At 35.3% G+C, this 22,987-nt stretch overlaps 1 protein-coding gene across 6 annotated transcripts in view; it reads right to left on the bottom strand.

The window, feature by feature from the left end:
• Positions 1–22,987, bottom strand: part of CCDC171 (coiled-coil domain containing 171) — a 383,549-nt gene that overhangs the window by 176,192 nt on the left and 184,370 nt on the right. For all 6 annotated transcript variants that reach the window (XM_074017436.1, XM_005581679.5, XM_045373284.3 and 3 more), the window contains 3 exons: positions 9,385–9,611; positions 8,394–8,576; positions 2,798–2,983 (listed from right to left, as the gene is read on the bottom strand). In XM_074017436.1, coding sequence (XP_073873537.1) covers positions 2,798–2,983; positions 8,394–8,576; positions 9,385–9,611 — 596 coding nt within the window. The remainder of the gene's footprint in view (positions 1–2,797; positions 2,984–8,393; positions 8,577–9,384; positions 9,612–22,987) is intronic.

Genomic DNA, 22,987 nt, shown 5'->3' on the forward strand with positions numbered 1-22,987 from the left:
AGAAGCAGAAGAGAAAAAAAAGGAAGAAGAGGAGGGAAAGGAGTGAGAGAAGGAAGAAGAAGAGTTGGAGAAGAAGGAGGAGGAAGAAGCTGGGATAAATCCAAATCTATAATATCAAATTCGGTTAATAAATTACGTACAGTACATTGAAGTGATTACTAGAAGTCACGAGTGGGGATGGTCAAATGTTAATCAAAGGGTACAAAGTTTCAGCTAGACAAGAAGAATAAATTTTGGTGATCTATTGTACAGCAAGGTAAGTATAGTTAATAATAATAATGTATACCTCAAAATGGTAAAAAAAAAAAAAAAAAAAAAGTGGATATTAGATGTTCTCACCACAAAGAAATGATAAGTATGTGAAAAGATGAATGTTAGCCTGATTTGAACATTCCACAATGCATACATGTAGCAAAACATCAAAATATACCCTAAATGTATGCAATTTTTTGTCAGTTAAAAACAAAAAGAAAAAATATACATCCAAAAGAATTCAACCAGCCATGAACTGATGATACTGTCACATGTGTCCATATAGAAGACCACCTAAACAGGCTTTGTGTAAGCAACAAGTCTGTTCACTTGGGTGCAAGTGATTTGAGTCTGAAAAGAAAGTCAGCGAAGGGAGATAGGAGAGCGGCAGCTTTGTAGGACTCAGGTAGGCAGGGGAAAGTTACAGTTAGAAGTGGTTATCTGTTGTCAGCAGGGGAGGGGGTCACAAGGTGCAGGGTGGCGAGATCATGAGATCCATTGTCCTGGAGAAGAACGTCATGATTGATCAGTTAGGGTAGGGCAGGAACAAGTCATAATGGTGGAATGTCATAAGGTGGGTTAGCAGTTAAGGCAGGAACTGGCTGTTTCACTTCTTTTGTGGTTTTTCGGCTGCTCCAGAATTCTTGGCTCCTACAGGCCATCTGGACGTATGTGTGCAGGTCACAGGGGTTACAATGGCTGAGCTTCAGCTCAAAGGCCTGACAAATACCACTATACTTATTAGCATAGAAAGAAATCCTTGACATGGTGTTTGAAGAAAGTAAGTCAAAAACAATATGTATAATAGTATGATTGTATTTTTATTAACCTATATTCAGTTGTATTTCTATATTTGTAAAACATAAAGTCTGGAATATATATATCAAAATGTTGATGCTGGATATATCAGGTGATATGATTTGAGATTATTTTAATTTTTCTTCATCTATATTTTCTTATTTTTCCACAATAAATATTTATTACTTGTGTTAAAAAAAGTGAAAAAAAATTCACAGTCATATCAGTTGGTAAGCAAGAATGCTCACAATCTATTACTAAGTAATACAAGTAAGTTTCAAAACAGTATGTAAGTATGTTCTCATTTATGTAAGAAAAATAATCTGTATTAGGTTGAGCCATTTGAAATTGCTGGCATTTGTCTAGTTTTCACTTATAAAAACAGCAATTTCAAATAGTTCAATTTAATACATATATTTGGAAAAATATACTCTAAAATACTAATACCATCCTGGTCATTTTTTCCTCTTCTTAAAGGACATCTATCTTTTCCTCTTTAAATTCATGTGCATTTTCTTGCTTTAGATTTCAAATTTTTTCTAATTCTTCTGAAAACTAAATCCCAGTTTCAACATTTACAGGATACCCTGGGCAAGTTTATTGAAGTCTCTAAATTTAAACAAACAAACAAAAATCAAAATCATAACCATAGTACCTACCTCACAGAGGTAGTTTAAAATGAATAACTCATGTAGTGACAGTAACACCAAGCCTGGCAAATGGACGCTGGAACATATGATGTGGTGGTTAGGAAGATGGATGGAAATCTGACTCCCTAGATCCATTACTTACTAAGAAATGTGTAAGTTATGTCACCTCTCTGCATCTGTTTTCTCATCTATAAAACAGGAATAATCCCATACAGTTTGTGTGATGAGTACAGAAGTGTTTTAAAGTAGTTAGCATAGTGCCTGAAAAACAGGAAGTTAACAATAAATTTTGGCTATTTTATCATTGATCATAATAGTATTACTAAGATATCAGAAAAAATAGATATATTTGTATAAGTTAATACCAACACTGAGTTGATTAATTGTATTAAGTATGATATCCTATATAGAGGATATATCGCTGTTGTTTTCCCTGGATTTAGTTCCATTCCAACGTACATAATCTCACTAGTGATAAATCCACAAGTTTTATAATCAAAAACTAGAATTCTATTATACTTTGTAGGCAACATTTCCAGAAAGTACTATAGTCCTAAATCCATTAATGAAATTTTCTCAACTTTTAAATGATAGCTTCTCTTTTTCCTTTTAAATACCTTTACCACAAATATATGACAGACAGAACTCTTTCTAACTAAACCTCCCTCCTCCCCAAATATGTACTTATATAAGAATCAGACCCAGACCAAAACCTTCCAGAATCCAAAAGATGTGTGGAGTTTCCAAAGTCCATTGGGTACAAAACAGAAAAGGAAAACTCTAAAGAGAGGAAGAAATAAGGAAGATAAAAGAAACAAAACATTTACTGTTAATTTTACTGTTAATAATAATTGTTATTATTACTGGAAAAGATCTTCACTTTGTTTTCAACTAGCAAGTAAAGCCTACTTTTACCTTCTCAATACATGTGAATGCAGGCTTGTAACTGAGGTCTTAGAACCATGTTTCATTCTATCCTCATAGAATAAAATTTCACATCTTGGGATCTATTCCTATTCAGGAGATATCATAATTCCCTCTAAGATCCACGCATAGATAAAATATTCCTTTATGCAAATATCCCTTTAATCTCTTACCTTAACAGCTTCTCCAAGAGTTTGGTTTTTGTCAGCTTCCTCACTGGAGTGCAATTCAAGTCTATAATTCAACTCCTGTAGTTGTTGTGCCTGTTCATTCAATAGCATTTGTGCCTGCTGTTCCCGAAGTAATGCATTATTTAGTTCTTCACATGCACTTTCAAACTTCTCATGGGTGATCAATTTCTGTAAAAAGTGGGAGGGCGGAGAATCAGTTATAAAGCTAACTGCATTGTTATTATTTCGTCTTCAAAACTAAAGGAATATAATACAAACATTTCTAGGCATTTGATACATTAAAAAAATACAATTAGCTTTTCTTAATTGCATAAGTCAAGATAAAAATACGACTGTGATTTTTGAAGCACAATAGCCATACTTAGTTTTCATTTTCAGTCAAATAAAATCTTAGAAAACTCATTTGAAATTCCAAATAAATCCATGATGCTCAGTTTAAGTTTTCATACATGAATACTTTTTATAAAGATTATGATTGTGGGAATTAAAACCTTTAACAACTTCCTTGGCTTTTAACTGATCACCTAAAAGTTTGTGTTCAGTGTATGTTATTATTCAGGTCTCCCCAGTCAAATGTCTTCTCCTAGGCAGTCTACATGTCTACACCTCTCCAACTCCCACTCACACTTTTATACCATCTTGTTTTATTTTCTTCACAGCCACTGTCATTATCTAAATTCATCTCACTTTTTTTATTGCCTGTCCACACCCTGCCACCAACCACACATATAAAGGTGTAGCTCCACAAAGCAGGGACTTCATTTAGCTTTTCATCCAACCAAGAAGAGTGCCTGGCACTCAGTGAGTGTTCAATATTTGTTGTATGAAAGAATATTCATATATAAACATCTGCCAACAAAATCCACGCCATAATACACAACATGGTTTTTACAATATAGTGCCTGCTTTGGAGGGCACAGTACTCTGCTCTGGAATAACTGACAGTTCTAGATAGGGATGTAGAATCCAGGGCAAGACAAGTTTATATTATCTCCTGTTCAAAACATTTAAACAAATGAAACTTAGATACGACAAACAACAGAGACATAGTGAAGTGTAAAAAAGAGGAAGGTTTCACAAAAGGTAGATAACTGAGAAATATATATGGAAAACTCAAGGGAACCATTCAGGCCACTTAAATACACAAGGTATACATGTATCTATTTAAAATTTCTAAATTTCCCATTGTAAAAAAGGATTTGAGGTGCATTAATATCATTCGCCGCAAATATAAAGCAGGTTGATTTGAAATTTCAAAAAATTTGGGAGGAAAAAGCAGGAAAAACATCCTTTTGATTCTAAGCATCTAGTAATTATTGTAACTAAATATAGACTTTGTCTTTTATTTTTCTGACAAATAAGACAAAAATAGAAATGTGCATAGTCACAGTTTCCTCGTGGGCCAACAACAGCAAGCATGCAGTTCATATAAAGAGAAAGACTTTTGCTGAAACTAAGTTTTAGGATAAATCAATTACATGGGTCCTTCTATATTATAATACACAAGCACTCAGTTTTATTTTGGCAGCAGGTACCTTGCCTGCCACTTCCATGAAGCAACTGTCTTTTAAAACTCTTATTTCTCTTTTTAAGGGTGCATTTCTCAACAATTTAAGAGTGCATTTCTCAACACTGAAGAAATTTCAAAAGCCAATAGTGTAGCATAAAAACAGATGTCTGATGATTTACCTAAGTTAATATAAACTAATGAGAATGATCACAAGGCACAGAGGAAAGTTGCCTCATTTTCAAAGAGTCACCTAGTAAAAGGTGTATCTAATATGTCACTGATACTTGTATAGTGCTAGGATTGTACAGAACATTCAACTTTTTACTCCCTGTTAAACAGCTGCCGAACTCTCCACATTGTGCTATTACAACCAGACCCTCAGCTTTCAAAACATCAAATCTAACAGTCTCCTCTCAGCACTCCAGTTCTATTTCTAGTTATTAACATCCCTCTATGCGCTGGGTCTTGTGAACATATATTTTTGTACCTCTTCTATCTTTAATGTATTGTGTTGTTTTAAATCACCACTCCTTGCCATGAGACCATTCTGTCCTTTTCAATTCACTTGACCATCAAGTGAATAAGATCTTTCCATCAACATCCCCACCACTTTGCAGGACTTCCCTGTTTAACAGAATGTATGTTCCCTTCACAATCCTCCAAAATTTCCTCTTTACATAAAAACTCAGGTAATTTTAGCCTCTTCCTTGTCCATCCGTCCCTCCCAGAGACTGGCTCAATTCTGTTTATTCCTCTGTAAAGTAAATAAAATCAAGCAAGCATAGCAATGCAGAATAAGAAAGAGATGGTGTGTGAAAGCAAGTGTAAGGAGCTAATAAACAAAGATCATGAGACTGGGGAAGTTAGCTGTTAAAAAACAACTGTCAGTAGATGGACATAGTATTCTAAAACCGTTAAGGTACTAAATAGCTTTTGGTGAGCAGGATGTTTCCCTTTATAATTTTAGACCAACTATAAAGAAGCTATTTTATTCTCTCCAATATACTTTGTCTGAAATCAGTGAGAGAAATGGTTGCAGGTACTCTCTCCAATTTTCTTAGAGGAAAATAGCATCTTTTTTTCATTTTTATGTTTTTAATAAAACAACCCTTTATTAACACACCTAGGTATCAACATTAACCACTATCATGAAGTGGATAAAAGCATGCGTTTTAATGCCACATGAACTAAGTTCAAATTCTGTCATTTCCATTAATAACTATACGACTTCAGGCAAGTTACTTAGTTTCTACATGCTCCAAAATCCTCATCCGTAAATTAGAAACAATAATATTATATATTATAATAATATAATAGTATGTGAGATAATTATAAGGACCAAATGAGTCAATGCCTGTAACGTGCTCAGGGTCAGTGTCTGATACATGGTCAATATGATCACTAAATGTTAGAAACTGTCACATACTTCATAACTTATAATTGTAGGACAATATCTAAAAATTAAGTACTGGCCGGGTATGGTTCACGTCTGTAATCCCAGCACTTTGGCAGGCTGAGGCAGGGAGATAACCTGAGGTCAGGAGTATGAGACCAGCCTGGCCAACATGGTGAAACCCCATCTCTACTAAAAATACAAAAAATTAGCTGGGCGTGGTGGTGGGCACCTGTAATGCCAACTCCTGCTGAGGCAGGAGAATTCCTTGAACCTGGGAGGCGGAGGCTGCAGTGAGCTGAGATCGCACCATTGCACTCCGGCCTGGGCAACAGAGCGAGACTCCATCTCAAAAAATAAAATAAGGCAAAATAAAGTAAAGATTAAGTACCTCTTCCCTCAATTATTATCCTATTTTTATGCCTACACTTCAAAGGAAGCAATTCACACTAAGCACTTCCTCAAACACACTCCTAATTACTGCAAGCCAGTTATTCAAAAAAAGCCCTTACAAGAGGATTCTGTCACCTTCCACCAACCTTCCCTCAGACTCTAACCTTCTCTCTAGATTCTAGAAACTAAGTCCTGACTACTTCTAAACTAACCAAAGATAAGATGCAAACTCATTTTCTTAATACTTAACTATGGACTAGGAAATCAAATTGTGTAGAATATTTAGAATTCTTCATACATATTCCAGGGAGCAACATATGTAACGAATTTTCCAATTTTTACCAAAGCCATTATATATAATTATATATATTTATATATAAATATAAATACAGTTGACTATATTCTAAATCTCAAATTGCATAAATGACTGTGTCCATTTTGGTAGACTACCTCAATATCCCAAATTTAGCTGTTTATATGATACAGAAGCAAATCAAATGGAAGGAGAGACACGCTTCAAAAGAATTCGTTTTTTAAAAGTATAAACATCTCTTTATTATTTAAGTAAAATGGCAAAAAATGGAAAAAATCACATATCTCTGAAAACGGAAATACTTAAATTTTGATACATCCACACGACACACTAGTATTCACTTAACTGAAATGAAATTAATAATAAATGACAAAGGAAAATGATTACAGTACTTTAAGTGCATACATGTATACATATATTTATACGTCAAGATGCAAACTGTATTACAAAATTATTCCAAACTACAATTGTGCATAAAGGCATGCATAGGCACATATATACATAAGAAATGTGGAGAACAAAATGCATCCACATTTCAACAGTGATTGATTATGGGTGGTAAGATGAAAATGATTTTAACTTTCTTCTTTTTTAAAATAAATATTATATATTTTTTTGTAGAGATGGGGTCTCACTATCTCTTGAATTCCTGGCCTCCAGTAACCTTCCCACCTTGGCCTCCCAAAGCACTGGGATTATAATAGGAATGAGCCATCACACCCAGTCTAAACTTCCTTCTTAATACTTTCTTGTATTTTACTTATGGTTGTCCTCTACAACTTTTATAATTAGAAAAAAAAGTTGAAGCAGCTCAGCTCATAAATTCTCCTTCTTTGAGCAAAAAACTAAGAGAAGGAAAACTTATGGTGTCTTGAGACATTTACTGAAAAGAAACCTATGGCTTAAGAGTATTTCATGATTCCTTGACCTGCCTAATTCATAGGAACTCTTTGCCCTTAGAAGGTGTATCTACTTGAAATAATAATTAACACTAGCACAATTACATTATCACAGGATTGATAACTACTATACCTGCTGCTGCCTCTGTTACTGTAAATGTTAAAACTGTAAATTCCAAATTAACCAAAAGATAAACTTAAAAGCACATTTAAACTGAAGTTACAGTAGCTGTTTTAAGTTGTATACAGTCTTGAAGTTTCAGGGTAATCTTTTAACTCTATGTTCCCATATCCACATTAAAAACAGCAATGTTAGTAAGTATCCCAACTGCAAACAGAATATGTAGATGTCTGCATTATATTGTGCTTCACATACTTAGACATTTTGTTCTTGATCTAATGGTATTTGGCATACAGCCTTGCTTTTTCAGCTATTTTCTGCTTTTTAAAATAATACATATATGTCATTGATGGACGTTAGATAAACTGAACATTTCTTTGGAAAAGCAATTTGCTTTCATACTAGTCTAATTTACTTAAAATATTCAACATAAGAAGGGAAGAGGCCAGGCACGGTGGCTCACACCTGTAATTCCAGCACTTTGCGAGGCCAACGTGGGTGGATCAGCTGAGGTCAGGAGTTCGAGACCTCCCTGGCCAACATGGAGAAACTCCATCTCTACTAAAAATACAAAAATTAGCCAGGCGTGGTGGCAGCCACCTGTAATCCCAGCTGCTTGGGAGGCTGAGGCAGGAGAATCACTTAAACCCGGGAGGCAGAGGTTGCAGTGAGCTGAGATAGCACCACTGCACTCCAGCCTGGGCAACAGAGTGAGACTCCATCTCAAAAAAAAAAAGAAGAGAGGAAATCTCTCTCCCCACTCCCCCGCCTGCCACCAACATCAGCAATTAGAGGCATTTTAGAAGGGAAGTTTTCTGAAGAAAAAGAAATGTTATTAATAGGGTTTTGAATTATTTGACAAAACAAACGTAAGTTAAGGAAAAAAGGATATAGAGATAAAGAAATAGATATCACCAAAGCAATAGTTTCCTAAATGATATATACTTACAGATTGCTTAAATTCATTTAATTGCATTTGCAGACCCTGGGCTTTGTCAAGCTCCTTTTTCATTTCATTCACACTTCGTTTGAATTCTGTGACCTCCAAGCGTAGTGAGCGGCGCTCCACTTCTGCAGCATGCAGTCTTTGTGTAAATCCAAATATTTGCTTCTGCAACGACGCTGTGCTTTTCTGTTGTTAAACAAGAGCAATTTCATAAACAGTAACTACAGATTTACTAACAATAGCAATGACCATTTTACTAAATTAAATGTAACTCAGATCATCCAAAAACCAGTGCCAGTTATTATAGAAACGTAGAGGTGAAAACTTTATTTTTTATGTGACCAACAATTTGACTTATGAAAAATGAACATCTGAAGAAAAGAAATAATCTAGATAGCTAAAAATGAAATTGACAGCTGTTTAGGTCTCACACAATTCTGCTGCAGTGCATTTATAGAAAACAGTAAATTTATCACTAATGTCATGCCTCTTTTTCTTTTTTTTTTTTTTTGTAAGACAGTCTCACTCTGTAGGCCAGGCTGGAGTGCAGTGGCAGAATCTCATCTCACTACAACCTCCACCTCCCGAGTTCAAGCGATTCTCGTTCCTCGGTCTCCCGAGTAGCTGAGATTAGAGGCACAAGGCACACACCACCACCCCCGGCTCATTTTTGTATTTTTGGTAGAGAAGGGGTTTCACCATGTTGGCCAGGCTGGTCTTGAACTCCTGACCTCAGGTGATCCACCCACCTTGGCCTCCCAAAGTACTGGGATTACAGGCATCAGCCACCGCACCTGGCCCATGATTTTTGTATTTTGATATTTTGGACACTTATTTGGAAGTACTTTTATTTACCGTATTAAAATTTTACATGAACTATAAAGAAAATCCAGATACATTCATGTACAACTAATAATTTAAACTACAAATTAGGCTAATTCAAAATTATACCTACAAGTTCTTAGGTTACTACTAAATGAAAGTGTATACATACCATAATGGGCACATGGCCACGCAAACCATATTTCAGGGCCAGTGTGTTTACTTTATGAAGTCCATGGGCCAGCCTCTGAACCAGGGAATCTTTTTCTACATATGTAATACTCCTGCTACTGTGCAGAGGTATACATTCCATTACCAGACTAATTTTATCCATGAGTTTTGCAAAAGAATTCTTGGCTGCACCTATGAGTAAATGTCCACAAATTCTGGAATTTGGATCTTCGAAGAAAAAGGAAAAAAAAGGCACAAAAATGTGAATTGTCTCTTGTTCGTTTCACAACACTGCTGATCACATAATGAAACTATTTTTTAATTATATAATTCCCATTCACCATTCATTCAAAAAGTTCCTTCCCACATTATTTTCACTATAAAAAAAAGGAATTCAGAGAATAGCTCACCTACTAAAGAATACATCAAAAAAAAAATCTGCATGTATTTACAGTATGCCATTCACATGGAATAGTGATGAATAAAAATTCATCACTCTTTTCTTTGTTTTAAAACCTAACATAAATCCATTTTCTATTTACAACTACCAAAGCTTGTTACCTTCAAGCCATACTATTTATATTCTCAGACAAGAAAATATAATTTGCCTTATTCCAAGGCAATTAAAATTCTACAACTACAATTACTTATTTCCCCACAGGATTTTGGTAATCATCCTTCTCATATAATGGACTTAAGGTTCCAGCATATCCAACATGGCCTGCTCACTGCTAGATTCATCAGGTCTGTAATTAATAATTGTGTTTAATGTTGATAAATAAAATTGTCAGTGCTCTTTCTACTAATTGGTGTTCCAGATAATGGTTAACAGGTTTATTTATGCCTTAATAAAGTCGTGTAATTTAGTTTTCCCTCTGCTAGGTAGGTCTTAATCTGTCATTACTTGTCTTATGATACTATCCATGTAAAATGACAAGCACAGAAAGATTATTTAAATTCATAGTATAACATTCTACATTTTTAACAGCCTCTGCTGTTGGTGTTAATTTAAATCTTGTCTTTACATCATAAGCACAAAAAGCAAATTTAGCTAGTCTTACCAAATTAAAAATGTTTTATCCTTATAAGAATACATGCAATTCAACACTGAAGAGCAACATTGACTGAGAAGGTAATCAACCAATGGTTTTCTACGGCATAAACAACTGTCTCATGGAGACATTGTTCTAAAATTTGAGCTTCATTCTACTTATTTTATTCCTTAATGTTTAAAGACAAATTTTGAAATCTACGTAGCAGTCAGAATTTGAAAATGATCTTGCCTAGGAGTTATACATAAATTGGAAATAAAGTGAATAAAAGCATAATATCCTCCAGGTAAAATTTATTTCTATCAGTTATTGATGCATCAACTTCTAGGAATATAAATATAAGGCAATATAAGTTTAATTCTATACACCACTCATTATAAACATACTCTGTGACAGTCCCACGGACAAAAGACAAAGTATAATGAAAATACACAGTCCTTTTGTTAACGATCATATTCCTTAAATAAATAATGGATGAAAAAGAATTAAGTAGCTTTATATGGCAATCAACATATAATACAGAACACTGAGTTAAAGGAATTTACTAAAGTACTATATGAATTAAATAGGCCACTGTTGAATGAAAGAACAGTAAAATTTATTTTGTCTATAATATTCAATATAATACATCATTTCAACACCTAATATATATATGTATTCCCTGTTTCTCCAACTATCTTGCAATTATTTATCTGTGCCTTTTTTCATCTTAATGAACTCTTTTTATCTTCACTGTGCTAGCCTAGCATACATGGGTATTTTTTACATGTTTGTTAAATTATATTTCTTTTTATGTCCATAGCTACTGCAACAATGCTAAACACAAGAATACCAAGAGAAACTAATGTTACTTATGATATGTCAAAGGTTCTTGTTTTTAAATAAACAATATAAAAGTTCATTATTTCAGAAAATTTCAGGATACAAAATAATTTTTTTGACAGATAAAGAGCCTTTAAAAGCAAAAATCAATTGTAATTAAATTTTAATAAATAGGCCAGTCACAGTGGCTCACGCCTGTAATCCCAGCACTTTGGGAGGCTGAGGCGGGTGGCTCACAAGGTCAGAAGATCGAGATCATCCTGGCTAACACAGTGAAACTCTGTCTCTACTAAAAATACAAAAAATTAGCCGGGCATAGTGGCACGTGCCTGTAATCCCTTCTGTACTGTATAATGTGAAGCTACTCAGGAGGCGGGGGCAGGAGAATCGCTTGAACTCGAGAGGGCAACAGAGCAAGACTCTGTCTCAAAAAAGTAATAAATAAATAGATAAACAAACAAACAAGGTTTTTTAGTTTGTCACAGAAATATTTGTGTAGACACTGATCTGAAGGGTGATACTAAATGACAATATAATTCTGCAATGCATTCTTCTAAATTTTTAAGAAGCAAAAGTCATATGGTCTAAGTTCCTAACTGCTGACTCTCAATGAATTACAGTAAGAGCACTAAATAATTTATGCTATAAAAAGAAGTGTTATTACAATATAGTTCACATTATACAGTACAGAAGGCAATTTTTTTTATTTCAATAGGTTTTGGAGGAACAGGTGGTGTTTGGTTATATGAACAAATATTTTAGTGGTGATTTCCGAAATTTTGGTGCACCCATCACCCAAGCAGTGTACACTGTACCCAATGTGTAGTCTTTTATCCCTCATCACCCCTCACTCTTTCCCGAGTCCCCAAAGTACAATGTATCATTCTTACGCCTTTGCATCATCATAGCTTAGCTCCCACATATGAGTGAGAATATACCATGTTTGGTTTTCCATTCCTGAGTTACTTCACATAGAATAATGGTCTCCAATTCCATCCAGGCTGCTACAAATGCCATTATTTTGTTCCTTTTTGTGGCTGAGTAGTATTCCATGGTATTTAGATACCAATTTTCTTTATCCACTTGTTGATTGATAGGCATCTGAGCTGGTTTGCAATTTTTGCAACTGCAAATTGTGCTGCTATAAACATGCATATGCAAGTATCTTTTTTCTCCAATGACTTATTTTCCTCTGAGTAGATACCTAGTAGTGAGATTGCTGGATCAAACCACAGATTTACTTTTAGTTCTTTAATGAATCTCCACACTGTTTTCCATAGTGGTTGTACTAGTTTACATTCCCACAGTGTAAAGTGTTTCCTTTTCACTGCATCCATGTCAACGTCTATTATTTTTTATTTTTTTTATTATGGCCATTCTTGCAGGAATGAGGCGGTATGGCATTGTGATTTTGATTTACATTTCCCCCATCTTAGTGATGTTGAGCATTTTCCATCTGCTTATTGGCTATTTGTATATCTTTTGAGAATTGTCTATTCATATCCTTAGCCTGCTTTCTGATGACTTTTTTCCTTTTTTTTCTTTTTTTTTTTTTTTTTTTTGTTAGACAGAGTCTCGCTCTGTCACCCAGGCTGGAGTGCAATGATGCGATCTTGGCTCACTGCAATCTATGCCACCTGGGTTCAAGTGATTCTCTCACTTCAGTCTCCCAAGTAACTGGGGTTACAGGTGCCCACCACCACACCCAGCTAATTTTTATATTTTTAGTAGAGATGGGGTTTCACCACATTTACCAGACTGGCCTTGAAATCCTGACCTCAAGTGATCCACCTACCTCAGCCTCTCAAAGTGCTGGGATTACAGGTGTGAGCCACTGCACCTGGCCTAATGAGATTATTTTGTTCTTGCTGATTTGTTTCAGTTCTTTGTAGATTCTGGATATTAGTCCTTTGTCGGATGTACAGACTGAAGATTTTTCTCCCACGCTGTGGGATGTCTGCTAACTCCGCTGCTCATTTCTTTGGCTGTGCAGGAGTTTTTAGTTTAATTATGCCCCCTCTATTTATCTTAGCTTTTGTTGCACTTGCTTTTGGGTCAGAGTGCAATTAATTCTATATTAAATAAATGAAGAAACAAAACAATCCTCTAGTGATACAGTTGTAAAATTATTTGTATAATAATACAGAAATAAGAGGAAAAAAATAAAGTCACTAAAGTTCCTCATGTGTGCTTGTCTAGACTGTTGTAAATGTTTGGCTTGTTACATTTAACAAATTCTTATGTTAAATACTTTTGTTAATCACTTTCTTCTCATTTAATAAAATGTGTCTTTAATGAAAGAAGCGAACCCTATATTCTGAAATTACTTTTTCCAATAGAAGGGGAAAAAACGTACATCTAGGGCTAAAATCTTCAAAACAAATTCATAAAGAATTGTTTCGACCGGTAGTTCTAAATCTGTGGGCTGCAGATCTTGATGAGGTGGGGAAGGAAGGACATTGAAAAGTTATTGCAAGAGTTCCACTGCTTTTAGCTGCAGTAACCATTGTGCATTTTGATCTTTATTTAGCCCTAATAAAATATATGCGTGAATAATATAGATGCATGATATTGTGAGTAATAAAATTAAAAGTCCCTTGAAAACATTACATAAATCAACTACTACTCAAAATACACCTATCATGTGGAAGAGAGCGCAATCTACAACATTTTTTCTTATTAAAATGAAGTCCTCATACTCAAAGATTGAGAAATAATCCTTTAACCAAACAAGGTAATAATTAGTAATGTTTAAAATAATGTTAGTAATGAGTACAATAGTAGCAATAATAATACTGTAATAATGAGTAATGTTAATAATGTTAGTAAAATTAACAATGAGTATTGTTAACTAAATTAAATTCCACCTCAGTTCTACACACTTGGTAACATTTTGTCAACCCTGACATCTCCATTTCCCTTGCCATATTCCCATTTCTTGTTCTTAGTATTTCTCCAATTTGTTCCATTTTCTCTGTAGTCATGGCCATATCTAAGATGCACTCTTCTCCAGTCTTCCCCCTCTTCAATCCATTCTCCCTATAGTAGATAGAAAACTTGTAACACACAACTAGGATCTCATCATACTGCCTGCTTTTACGCCTCAATGACTTTCTTCTAATCTAAGAATGGATTTTAAACTCCTTAAAACATGGCTCAAAAGCCCTGCACATCTGTTCCCTACTTACTTTCACAGGAACACCTTTCACTATTTATATGCAACTTTCTTTACATGCAACTCCTTTTAAGTGACCCCAATATATCACAATCTTAAAGCATTCCCTCTGAGCAAAATTATGCTTGTGTTCCAAACTGTTAATAATTTGAGAAATGTGAATGTGGACATCATTTTTCAAACTTGGGAGGCAAACATTATAGTAAGATGTTTGCTTCAAAGCAATGTTTTATCTAAAAATCACTGGGCAAAAACAGCCCAGAAAACTACAAAAAAAAAAAAAAAAAAAAGTAGTAAGCAAATTTGTCTAACTGTAAAACATACAGATATACACTCATGAAAAAAGCAGTATGATACTGGTACTAGAAGAGAGGCAGAGACTAATGGAGTAAACTGGAAACACAGGAAATAGATCCACGAACTTAAAATAATTTAACATGTTACAAGTGGCATATCTTAATCAGGGAAAAGATGGATTACAGAATTTAAAAATACTGGTGCAAGCCAGGCATGGTGAATTACGCCTGTAATTTCAGCACTTTGGGAGGCCAAGGCTGGCAGATCACTTGAGGCCAGGATTTGGAGACCAGCCTGGCCAACACAGAGAAACCCCGTCTCTACTAAAAATACAAAAACTTAGCTGAGTGTGGTGGTACATGCCTGTAATCCCAACTACTCGGGAGGCTGAGGCATAAGAATCACTTGAACCCAGGAGGCAGAGGTTGCAGTGAGCTGAGACTGGCCACAGCACTCCAGCCTGGGCAACAGAGAGAAACTCTGCTCCCCCGACCCCCCCAAAAAAGCTACCTGGTCATCTGGATGCAAAAATATTTTAATCATTTATTCACTATTTACAGCAAAAATAATTCCAGATAAACTCAAGATTTAATGTATCAAAAGTATTCTACTAAACTATGAGCAATACAACCTTGAGGTAAGGCTAGCCTTTCTCAGTAAATTACCGTAACAAAAACCAGAAATAAATGATTAATAATTTTTAAACTATATAAAAACATCACAAGCAAAATTAAAACACAAGCTGCAAAATTATTTGCACTATGATAAAGTGTTAATATACATGATACACAAGGAGTTTTTATAATTCCATAAGACACAAACACACACCCCCAAATATGATCATAGTCTGATCATTTGTAGAATATGAATGGGCTTATAACATATTAAAAGATGTGCAACCTAACTACCAAAGAATACAAATAAGTAATAATATAGTGTCTTTTGCCTTTTACATTGATAAAGGTCAAAGAGATTATCAAAATTTTGTGTGCCAAAGCTATTATGAGAAAACCAGAACAGTCAACACTGTTAATGAAAGAACAATGTAAAGCATACTGACAGTACTTTCTAAATGTAAAATATACAATCCCATTTCTTATTAATTTAGCCAAAGAAATAACTGCACAAGTATAAAATGATTTTATACACAAGTATATTAACTATAGTATGGCTGATTACAATATTGCTTAAACTGGTGAAAAAATAAGAAAAAATAAATACCCATCAACAGGAAATTTGCTGAGTAAATTACAGTAGATATATACAGTGCAACTAGCATGTAACTAAATACAATTAATGATATAGATTTATTTTATTGATATGAAAAGATATTCATTATCCATTGAGAGGGGGAAAAAATAATTACAACGAAGCATGATTATATGATTCCCTCATGTAAAACTGTGTGTGTGTGATTATATTTGTACACATGTATGGGATACTTGTAGAGATCATCAAAATGTTAAGAATGGTTGGAAGTGACCCTTTGAGTGATTTTTACTTTCTGTGCAGGTTTCTGTATCGTGTGAAGGTTTTATGCTGGGCATAAGCATTTTCACAGAAATAATAAAACTATTTTAAAAGCACCATGCGCTACCTTACTCATTCATTCATTAAACAGCTAGCTATAGAATAGCTCATATGTATAAGGGAACTGTGTTGGACAATGGAGAGAGGGGACGTGTAACACTAATTAAGAATCAATAACTCCTATTTCTATTGTATTATTTATTATTATACAAATGCCCCCAAATAAGAATATCCAGAAACATACTCTGATTCAGACAAACGATACTTCTGTTTTAGACAAATGATACATTTGTGCTGTATACACCTTTGGTAGTCTGGTGGAACCTATGGCTCCCCTTCTCATTTTAAATCCATAAATCAAGAGTTATGTGGGATTACAAAGGAAACTAATTTTTCTGAAATACAGTTTTCAAAATATTTTAAGTTTGATTATTAATCCATTAAGTACAAGACAGTACATTTAAAATATAGATTAAGTTAGTTTTTTAGAAGACATAACATAGTGAAAGTTTTTGCATAAACCAGATAAGAACATTGAACTTTTTGGGCAGTCTTCAACAAGGCATCACACATGTCATGTTGGACATCAAGGTTTTTTTATATATTTAAAAGTGATAAAAGTCCTGATTCACAAATACAGTATTTACTGCTACAAATGTAATTAAAGCTTCAATAGTTCATTTTACAACATACTGGAGGGCTTCTCACAAAAAAATACCAGAATTCTCCAAGGCTTTTAAATCCAAAACCTAGAGTGGTAAGTTTTTTGTCCTAAAGTCAATGAGTTCACCTTTGGCTAGGTCAACATATTCAACGCAATTTGTATTGGAAAGGAAAGAACTATGAATCCATGGTTCAAATTTTATGCTATTTAGATAGAAGTAACTTCAGTAACTCTTTTGAAGGAGTTCTGAAGTCTTTCCAAGGGCTTAAGGCTGCTATTTCAAAGAAAATAACAGAGAATTTCATATTCAGAGAATACTGAAAAGCAACATAAACAAAGAGTACACAGAACCTCACTTTGATGGATGAACAACTAAGTGTAGAGTTGTCCTTTCACTTGGCCGGCTGTACTGCACCAGCATCCATTGGTATGGGGGAGACTATGATTACTTCCCATGTAAGTGATGACTCTCATGATTACTGATTAGTTAAGATGAGCATAAACTACATGTGAGATAGCTGCAGTAACTGTATTACAATATAAAAATATCTGTGACTTCTATTAGTACCAAAGTCACTATGCTGCTAATAATTATCATAGTCTACTGTTACCATTCATAATTGAAGGAACTGTCAAAATTCTGTTAGCAGATAGTGAAATGAGATGTAATTATTTTCTCATTCAAGTCCACAGACCATTCCCCCGGCTCTCCTGAATTCTACCCATGGACCCTTTTGAGAAGAGGTCTATGAACCCCTGGTTAAGAGCTCCCTTATCTAAGGAATATACTGCCCAATGATAAATCTATATTCTTGACCCTCTCTCTCTGTCAACTTAAATTAACAAGAAAGCTACATACCTGAACTACTTCAGTCAGAGAATGACAATATAATATTATGCTCTCAGTTTTACTGACAAGAAAAAAACTTCTGCATCTTCTATGAAATTGCCTTTAACTGCAATGTTATTCAGTATTTCTAATGTGATATCCATGTAATAAATTCCTTTTAAAGTTTAGTGACAGGAAAAGTTCTTTTTCATATGTTCGGAGACATAAGAGAGTATCTCGCTTCTGAAGAACAATAAGTAGTTCTGTTTGCTTAAATTGCAGGTTTATTACGGACAGCATTGGGAGGTGAGATTGTACAAATAGATGAGAATCAGGTCATGAAGGGTGTTGTTTATCTAGCTGAAATGTTAATTCATGCAATAAGAAAAAAGGAACAATATTGCTGCTGATACTGAGGATAAAGATACATGACAGATCAAGCACTGCTTACATACATTAACCAATTTAACCATCATTATAACTCCATGAAATGGTATCATTATTATAACCATTTAAAACCATAAGTGAGGGGGAAAGAATAATTAAAATAATCTATCTATAGGACGACCCAATTATACTGAAATATCCAAAAAACAACTAATAAGATAACCTGAGGTTTAAATTTACTTCCTTATATACTCTTAAATGTTTTATAATATTCTACAATATACTGATGCTACTTCATTATTATTTCAATAACCCTCCTCCAAATGATCACTTTGCTAAATGAAGAAAGGCTGGGAGACAGAGAGAAAGGGTGGGTCAGTCTAAGAGTGGAATCATGGATACCCACTAGCAGGTTAGTAACACATGCAAAAAATGAGCTAAGACAACAGCAATGGAGCTGGGTAAAAAAATAACCCAATAAGAAATGTAGAATATGGAGAATAAGAGTAAGAATAAAAGTATGTTACAGTGACTGCCAGGTTTCTATTTTAGATACTATTTGGCAGATGGTCATGTCAATTACAAAGATAGTTTTCAGAAGGAAGTTTTGGGCCTAAGAAAATGGGTAAAATTTTGAATATGCTGAATTTTAGGGGTTTTTTTTTTTTAAGGAAACTCATAGGAAGATAAGTATACAAGCTTTCAGTTCAGGAATGAGGTCTAAGTTACAGATAACATTTGGGAGCCATCAGCACATAGATGGTAAATAAAGCCCTGGCTATACATGGGACTGCTCAGAACAACAAGGAATAAAAACGAAGCTAAGTGGCTGGGTGCAGTGGCTCACCCCTAGAATGCTAGTACTTTGGGAGACTGAGGTGGGTGCACTGCCTAAGCTCAGGAGTTCAAGACCAGCCAGGGCAACATGGAGAAATCCCTTCTCTAGTAAAAATTTAAAAAAAAAAAAAAATTTTAATGGCTAAGACCGATAGTCAAACTCCTATGAAAAGGAAGGAAGGAAGGAAGGAAGGAAGGAAGGAAGGAAGGAAGGAAGGAAGGAAGGAAGGAAGGAAGGAAGGAAGGAAGGAAGGAAGGAAGGAAGGAGAAAAAAAGAAAAGAAAGAAAGAAAGAAAAAAGAAAAGAGAAAGAAAGAAAAAGAAAGAAAAAGGAAGGAAGGAAGGAAGGAAGGAAGGAAGGAAGGAAGGAAGGAAAGAAAGAAAGAAAGAGAGAGAGAGAAGGAAAGAAAGAAAGAGAAAGAAAGAAAGAAAGAAAGAAAGAAAGAAAGAAAGAAAGAAAGAAAGAAAGAAAGAAAGAAAGAGAAAGAAAGAAAGAAAAAGGGGAGGGGAGGGGAGTGGGGAGGAGAGAGGAGGGAAGGGGTAGGGGAGGGGAGGGCAGGAAGAAGGAAGGGAAGGAAGGGAAAGAAGGGAAAAGGAAAGGAAAGGAAAGGAAAAAGGAAAAGCAAAAGGAAAAGGGAAAGGGAAAAGGAAAAGGAAAGGAAAGGAAAGGAAGGAAAAGAGCCCATAGGGCACACACACACTGAACAGAAAGGCCCAACGACATGAAAGGAGGAGAAACAGGAGTGACACCATGTACATCAAAAGAATCTGGAAGAAGGAAGTGATCAGCAGTGTCAAATACCAAAGGCAGGACAGTGGTCTTTAAATGTCTTCACTAATGTACTCTGTAATTTTTTTTAAACTATGTATGCTATGGTAGGAAGAATAATGACCTCGCTCAAGATGCCCACATCCTAATCCCTGGAACCTGTGACTGTGTTATGTTACACAGCAAGAGGGAATTAAGAGTGTAGATGGAATGAAGTTTGCTAATCAGTGGACTTTAAAATAAAAAGATTATCTTGGATTATTCAAGTAGACCCAACATCATTACAAGAGTCATTTAAAGTGGTACACAGAAAAGGAGGTCAGAGTTAGAGAGAGACTTGCAGATGCGATGCTGCTGGTTTTGAAGATGGAATAAAGGGCTATAAACTAAGGAAAGCAGATGGCTTCTAAAAGCTGCAAAAAGAATCAAATTCACCCTTACAGCCTCGAGAAGGAATATAGCCCTGCCAACACCTTGATTTTAGCCCGATAAGACCTATTTCAGACATCTGATCTCCAAAACTATCTGATAATAAATTCATGTTGTCTTCAGCCAAAGATTATGACAAGTTGTTAGCCCAATAATAGGAACCTGGTATGTATGCCCTCACACATTTTTAAGTTGACATCTAAAAAATTTTCATCATGTATTTGTAACCAGCTGTATGCTGTAAATTTTGGCATAAAAAAAAAAAAAACTAACACATTCCTCCTTTAAATATAACCAGTAGAGACCAGGTGCAGTGGCTCACACCTGTAATCCTAGCACTTTGTGAGGTCAAGGCAAAAGGATCGCTTGAGGCCAGGAGTTTGAGACAAGTCTGGACAACATAGTAAGACTCCCATCTCTACAAAAAACAAACCTTAGAAATCAGCTGAGTGTGGTAGCACACATGTGTAGTCCTAGCTACTCAGGAGGCTCAGGCAGGAGGATCCCTTGGGCCCAGGAATTCAAAGCTGCAGTGAGCTATGATTGCACCACTGTACTCCAGCCTGGGTGACAGACAGAGAGACCCTATCTCAAAAAAAAATTAAATTAAATTAAATGTAACCAAGAGAATCTAAATGCAGGAAGAGTTGGCCCTTACCATAATACATTTTTAAAACACATGAACAAGCTCTTCCCTAATAATCAGAAATTCTGCCTCATTTGTTTTCTCCAATATCTCGTATTTCTATTGCCCTTCTGCTAATTTATTGCAATATGAAACTTACTATCCTATCATCATTTTCTACAATAAAAAAAATACATATATAAAGTAAAATTGAAGCCAAGCATGGTGGTATACACTTATAATCCCAGCTACTCTGGAGGCTGAGGCAGGAGGATCCCTTGAGCCTAGGAGTTGGAGGTCACCTTATTTTCAAGCTAAAAAATTTCATGAATGTTGGCAAAAAACACAAGACTTCTGGGTGAGAGACAAGGGGCTTTGACACTCATGGCATAGGAAACAGCAGGAGCTTCATATGCACTACAGTTCCTCTTGCTCCCCAAGTCCCATGGAGGTGACACAGAGTGTCCCAGGCTAATGCTGTGCATGTAGTGGGTTTGTGTCATAGCTGAGGAATCCAAAACTTAAGAAGCCCAAATCTTTTACAATGAGCTAAAAACAAACCTGCCTGATCTTTCCCCCAAGGGAAACATTATTTTCATTACACTGGAAAGTAAACAAAATGTGTCCTCTGCTCTGGAGGGAGGTACTGTCTTTATTTTCCAAAGCTGTTTGCTACATAAACTTCCTTGAAAAGATAGCTAATAAATAAATAAATAGAAAGCTGTCAGTGCCTCTGCTCACAAAATATGCAAAAACACAAGACCTGTGGAGAATTTTCTCCCAACAATTATAACTATTCTCTTGCATATACTTTCGAGTTCCTTGCTGCTCTTTCTTTCCATTGTATTTACCTGGCAAACCCCCACCCTGATTAAATAAAAACCTCCTATGCCCTGACACCCAAGCAGTTGATCATCTGATGAACTTAATCTCCCACTCACCTGAATGATTATTTCTCACTTTCTTCGCTTCTCAAATAACTAATATCTTCTCACCCTCCTCCATCTCAATTGATAGTCTTGCTTATTTCACTAAATAGTAGCAAGCAGAAAATAATTTTCACATATATCTACTACCAAATCTACCAACCTACCTGCATCTGTACCCATATACTCTGCCTTCCCTCCTGTTACAATGCCTGAATTGTTTGTGCCAACCTTCCTCCCCACTTTTGTGCACTGGATCCCATCCCTTTCATCTACTCAGAGACTTTACATCTGCCAATTGTGCCTTCCCTCATGTATTAAGATTTTTTTTCTTTCATTCATTGAATCATTCCCCTTACCACACAAACACATTGAATTACCGCTCATCTTAAAACAAAAACCTCCCTTGACCCCTAAATATTGCTCCTGCTCCAACTCAATGTATCTGCTTGCCTTTCATAAAAACTATCTTTAACACAACTCACTTTCTCTTTAACAGACTGCAGTCGGACTTTGTCTCAACTACTCCATCAAAGCAGTCCCTTCAAGGTCATCAGTTATCTCCATCTTGCCAAATTTGGATTCCTCAATCCTCATCATATTCACCTTAGCAGCAGCATTCCACGTGATTAATTACGCTCCTACTTGTGAAACACTTTATTTGGCTTATAGGTTACCATCAGGGTTCACCAACCAACTCACTGGCTATTCTTCAGAATCCTTTGCTATATCCTCCTCATTTTCAAACCTCTAAATGTTGAAAGGTCCACAAATCCTCAGAGCTCTTCTAGCTATACCCACTCCCCAAGGCAGTTACGTCCCACCCCAGCCAAAATCTGGGTGGAATGCAGGCTTCACTATTTTAAAAAAAGCTCCACAGGTAATTCTAATGTACAACCAGGGTTAAAATCACTACCCTACATGACTTCATCCAATAGCACATGTTATTTAAATAACACTTATACTGAGAGCACTTACAATTTTATCTGTCATGACATTTTTCTTAAATTCAGATATCCAGCCACCTACTTGACACTTAGGTGTCTAATATATTTCTCAGACACAACATGTCAAAAAAAACTCTTGATTTTCTCTTCCTACTTGTTCCTTCTCTAATCTCCCCATTTCAGTAACTCTTGCTTCAATTTACCATTTGCCTAAGACGAAAACCTTGAAGCCATTCTTGATTCCTATCTTTCTTTCACACCTCACATTCAACATACATCAGCAAACCCTATCAGCTCTATCTTCAAAATATTTCCA

The sequence above is a fragment of the Macaca fascicularis genome, chromosome 15 (assembly GCF_037993035.2).
Source record: "Macaca fascicularis isolate 582-1 chromosome 15, T2T-MFA8v1.1".
Lineage (NCBI taxonomy): Eukaryota > Metazoa > Chordata > Mammalia > Primates > Cercopithecidae > Macaca > Macaca fascicularis.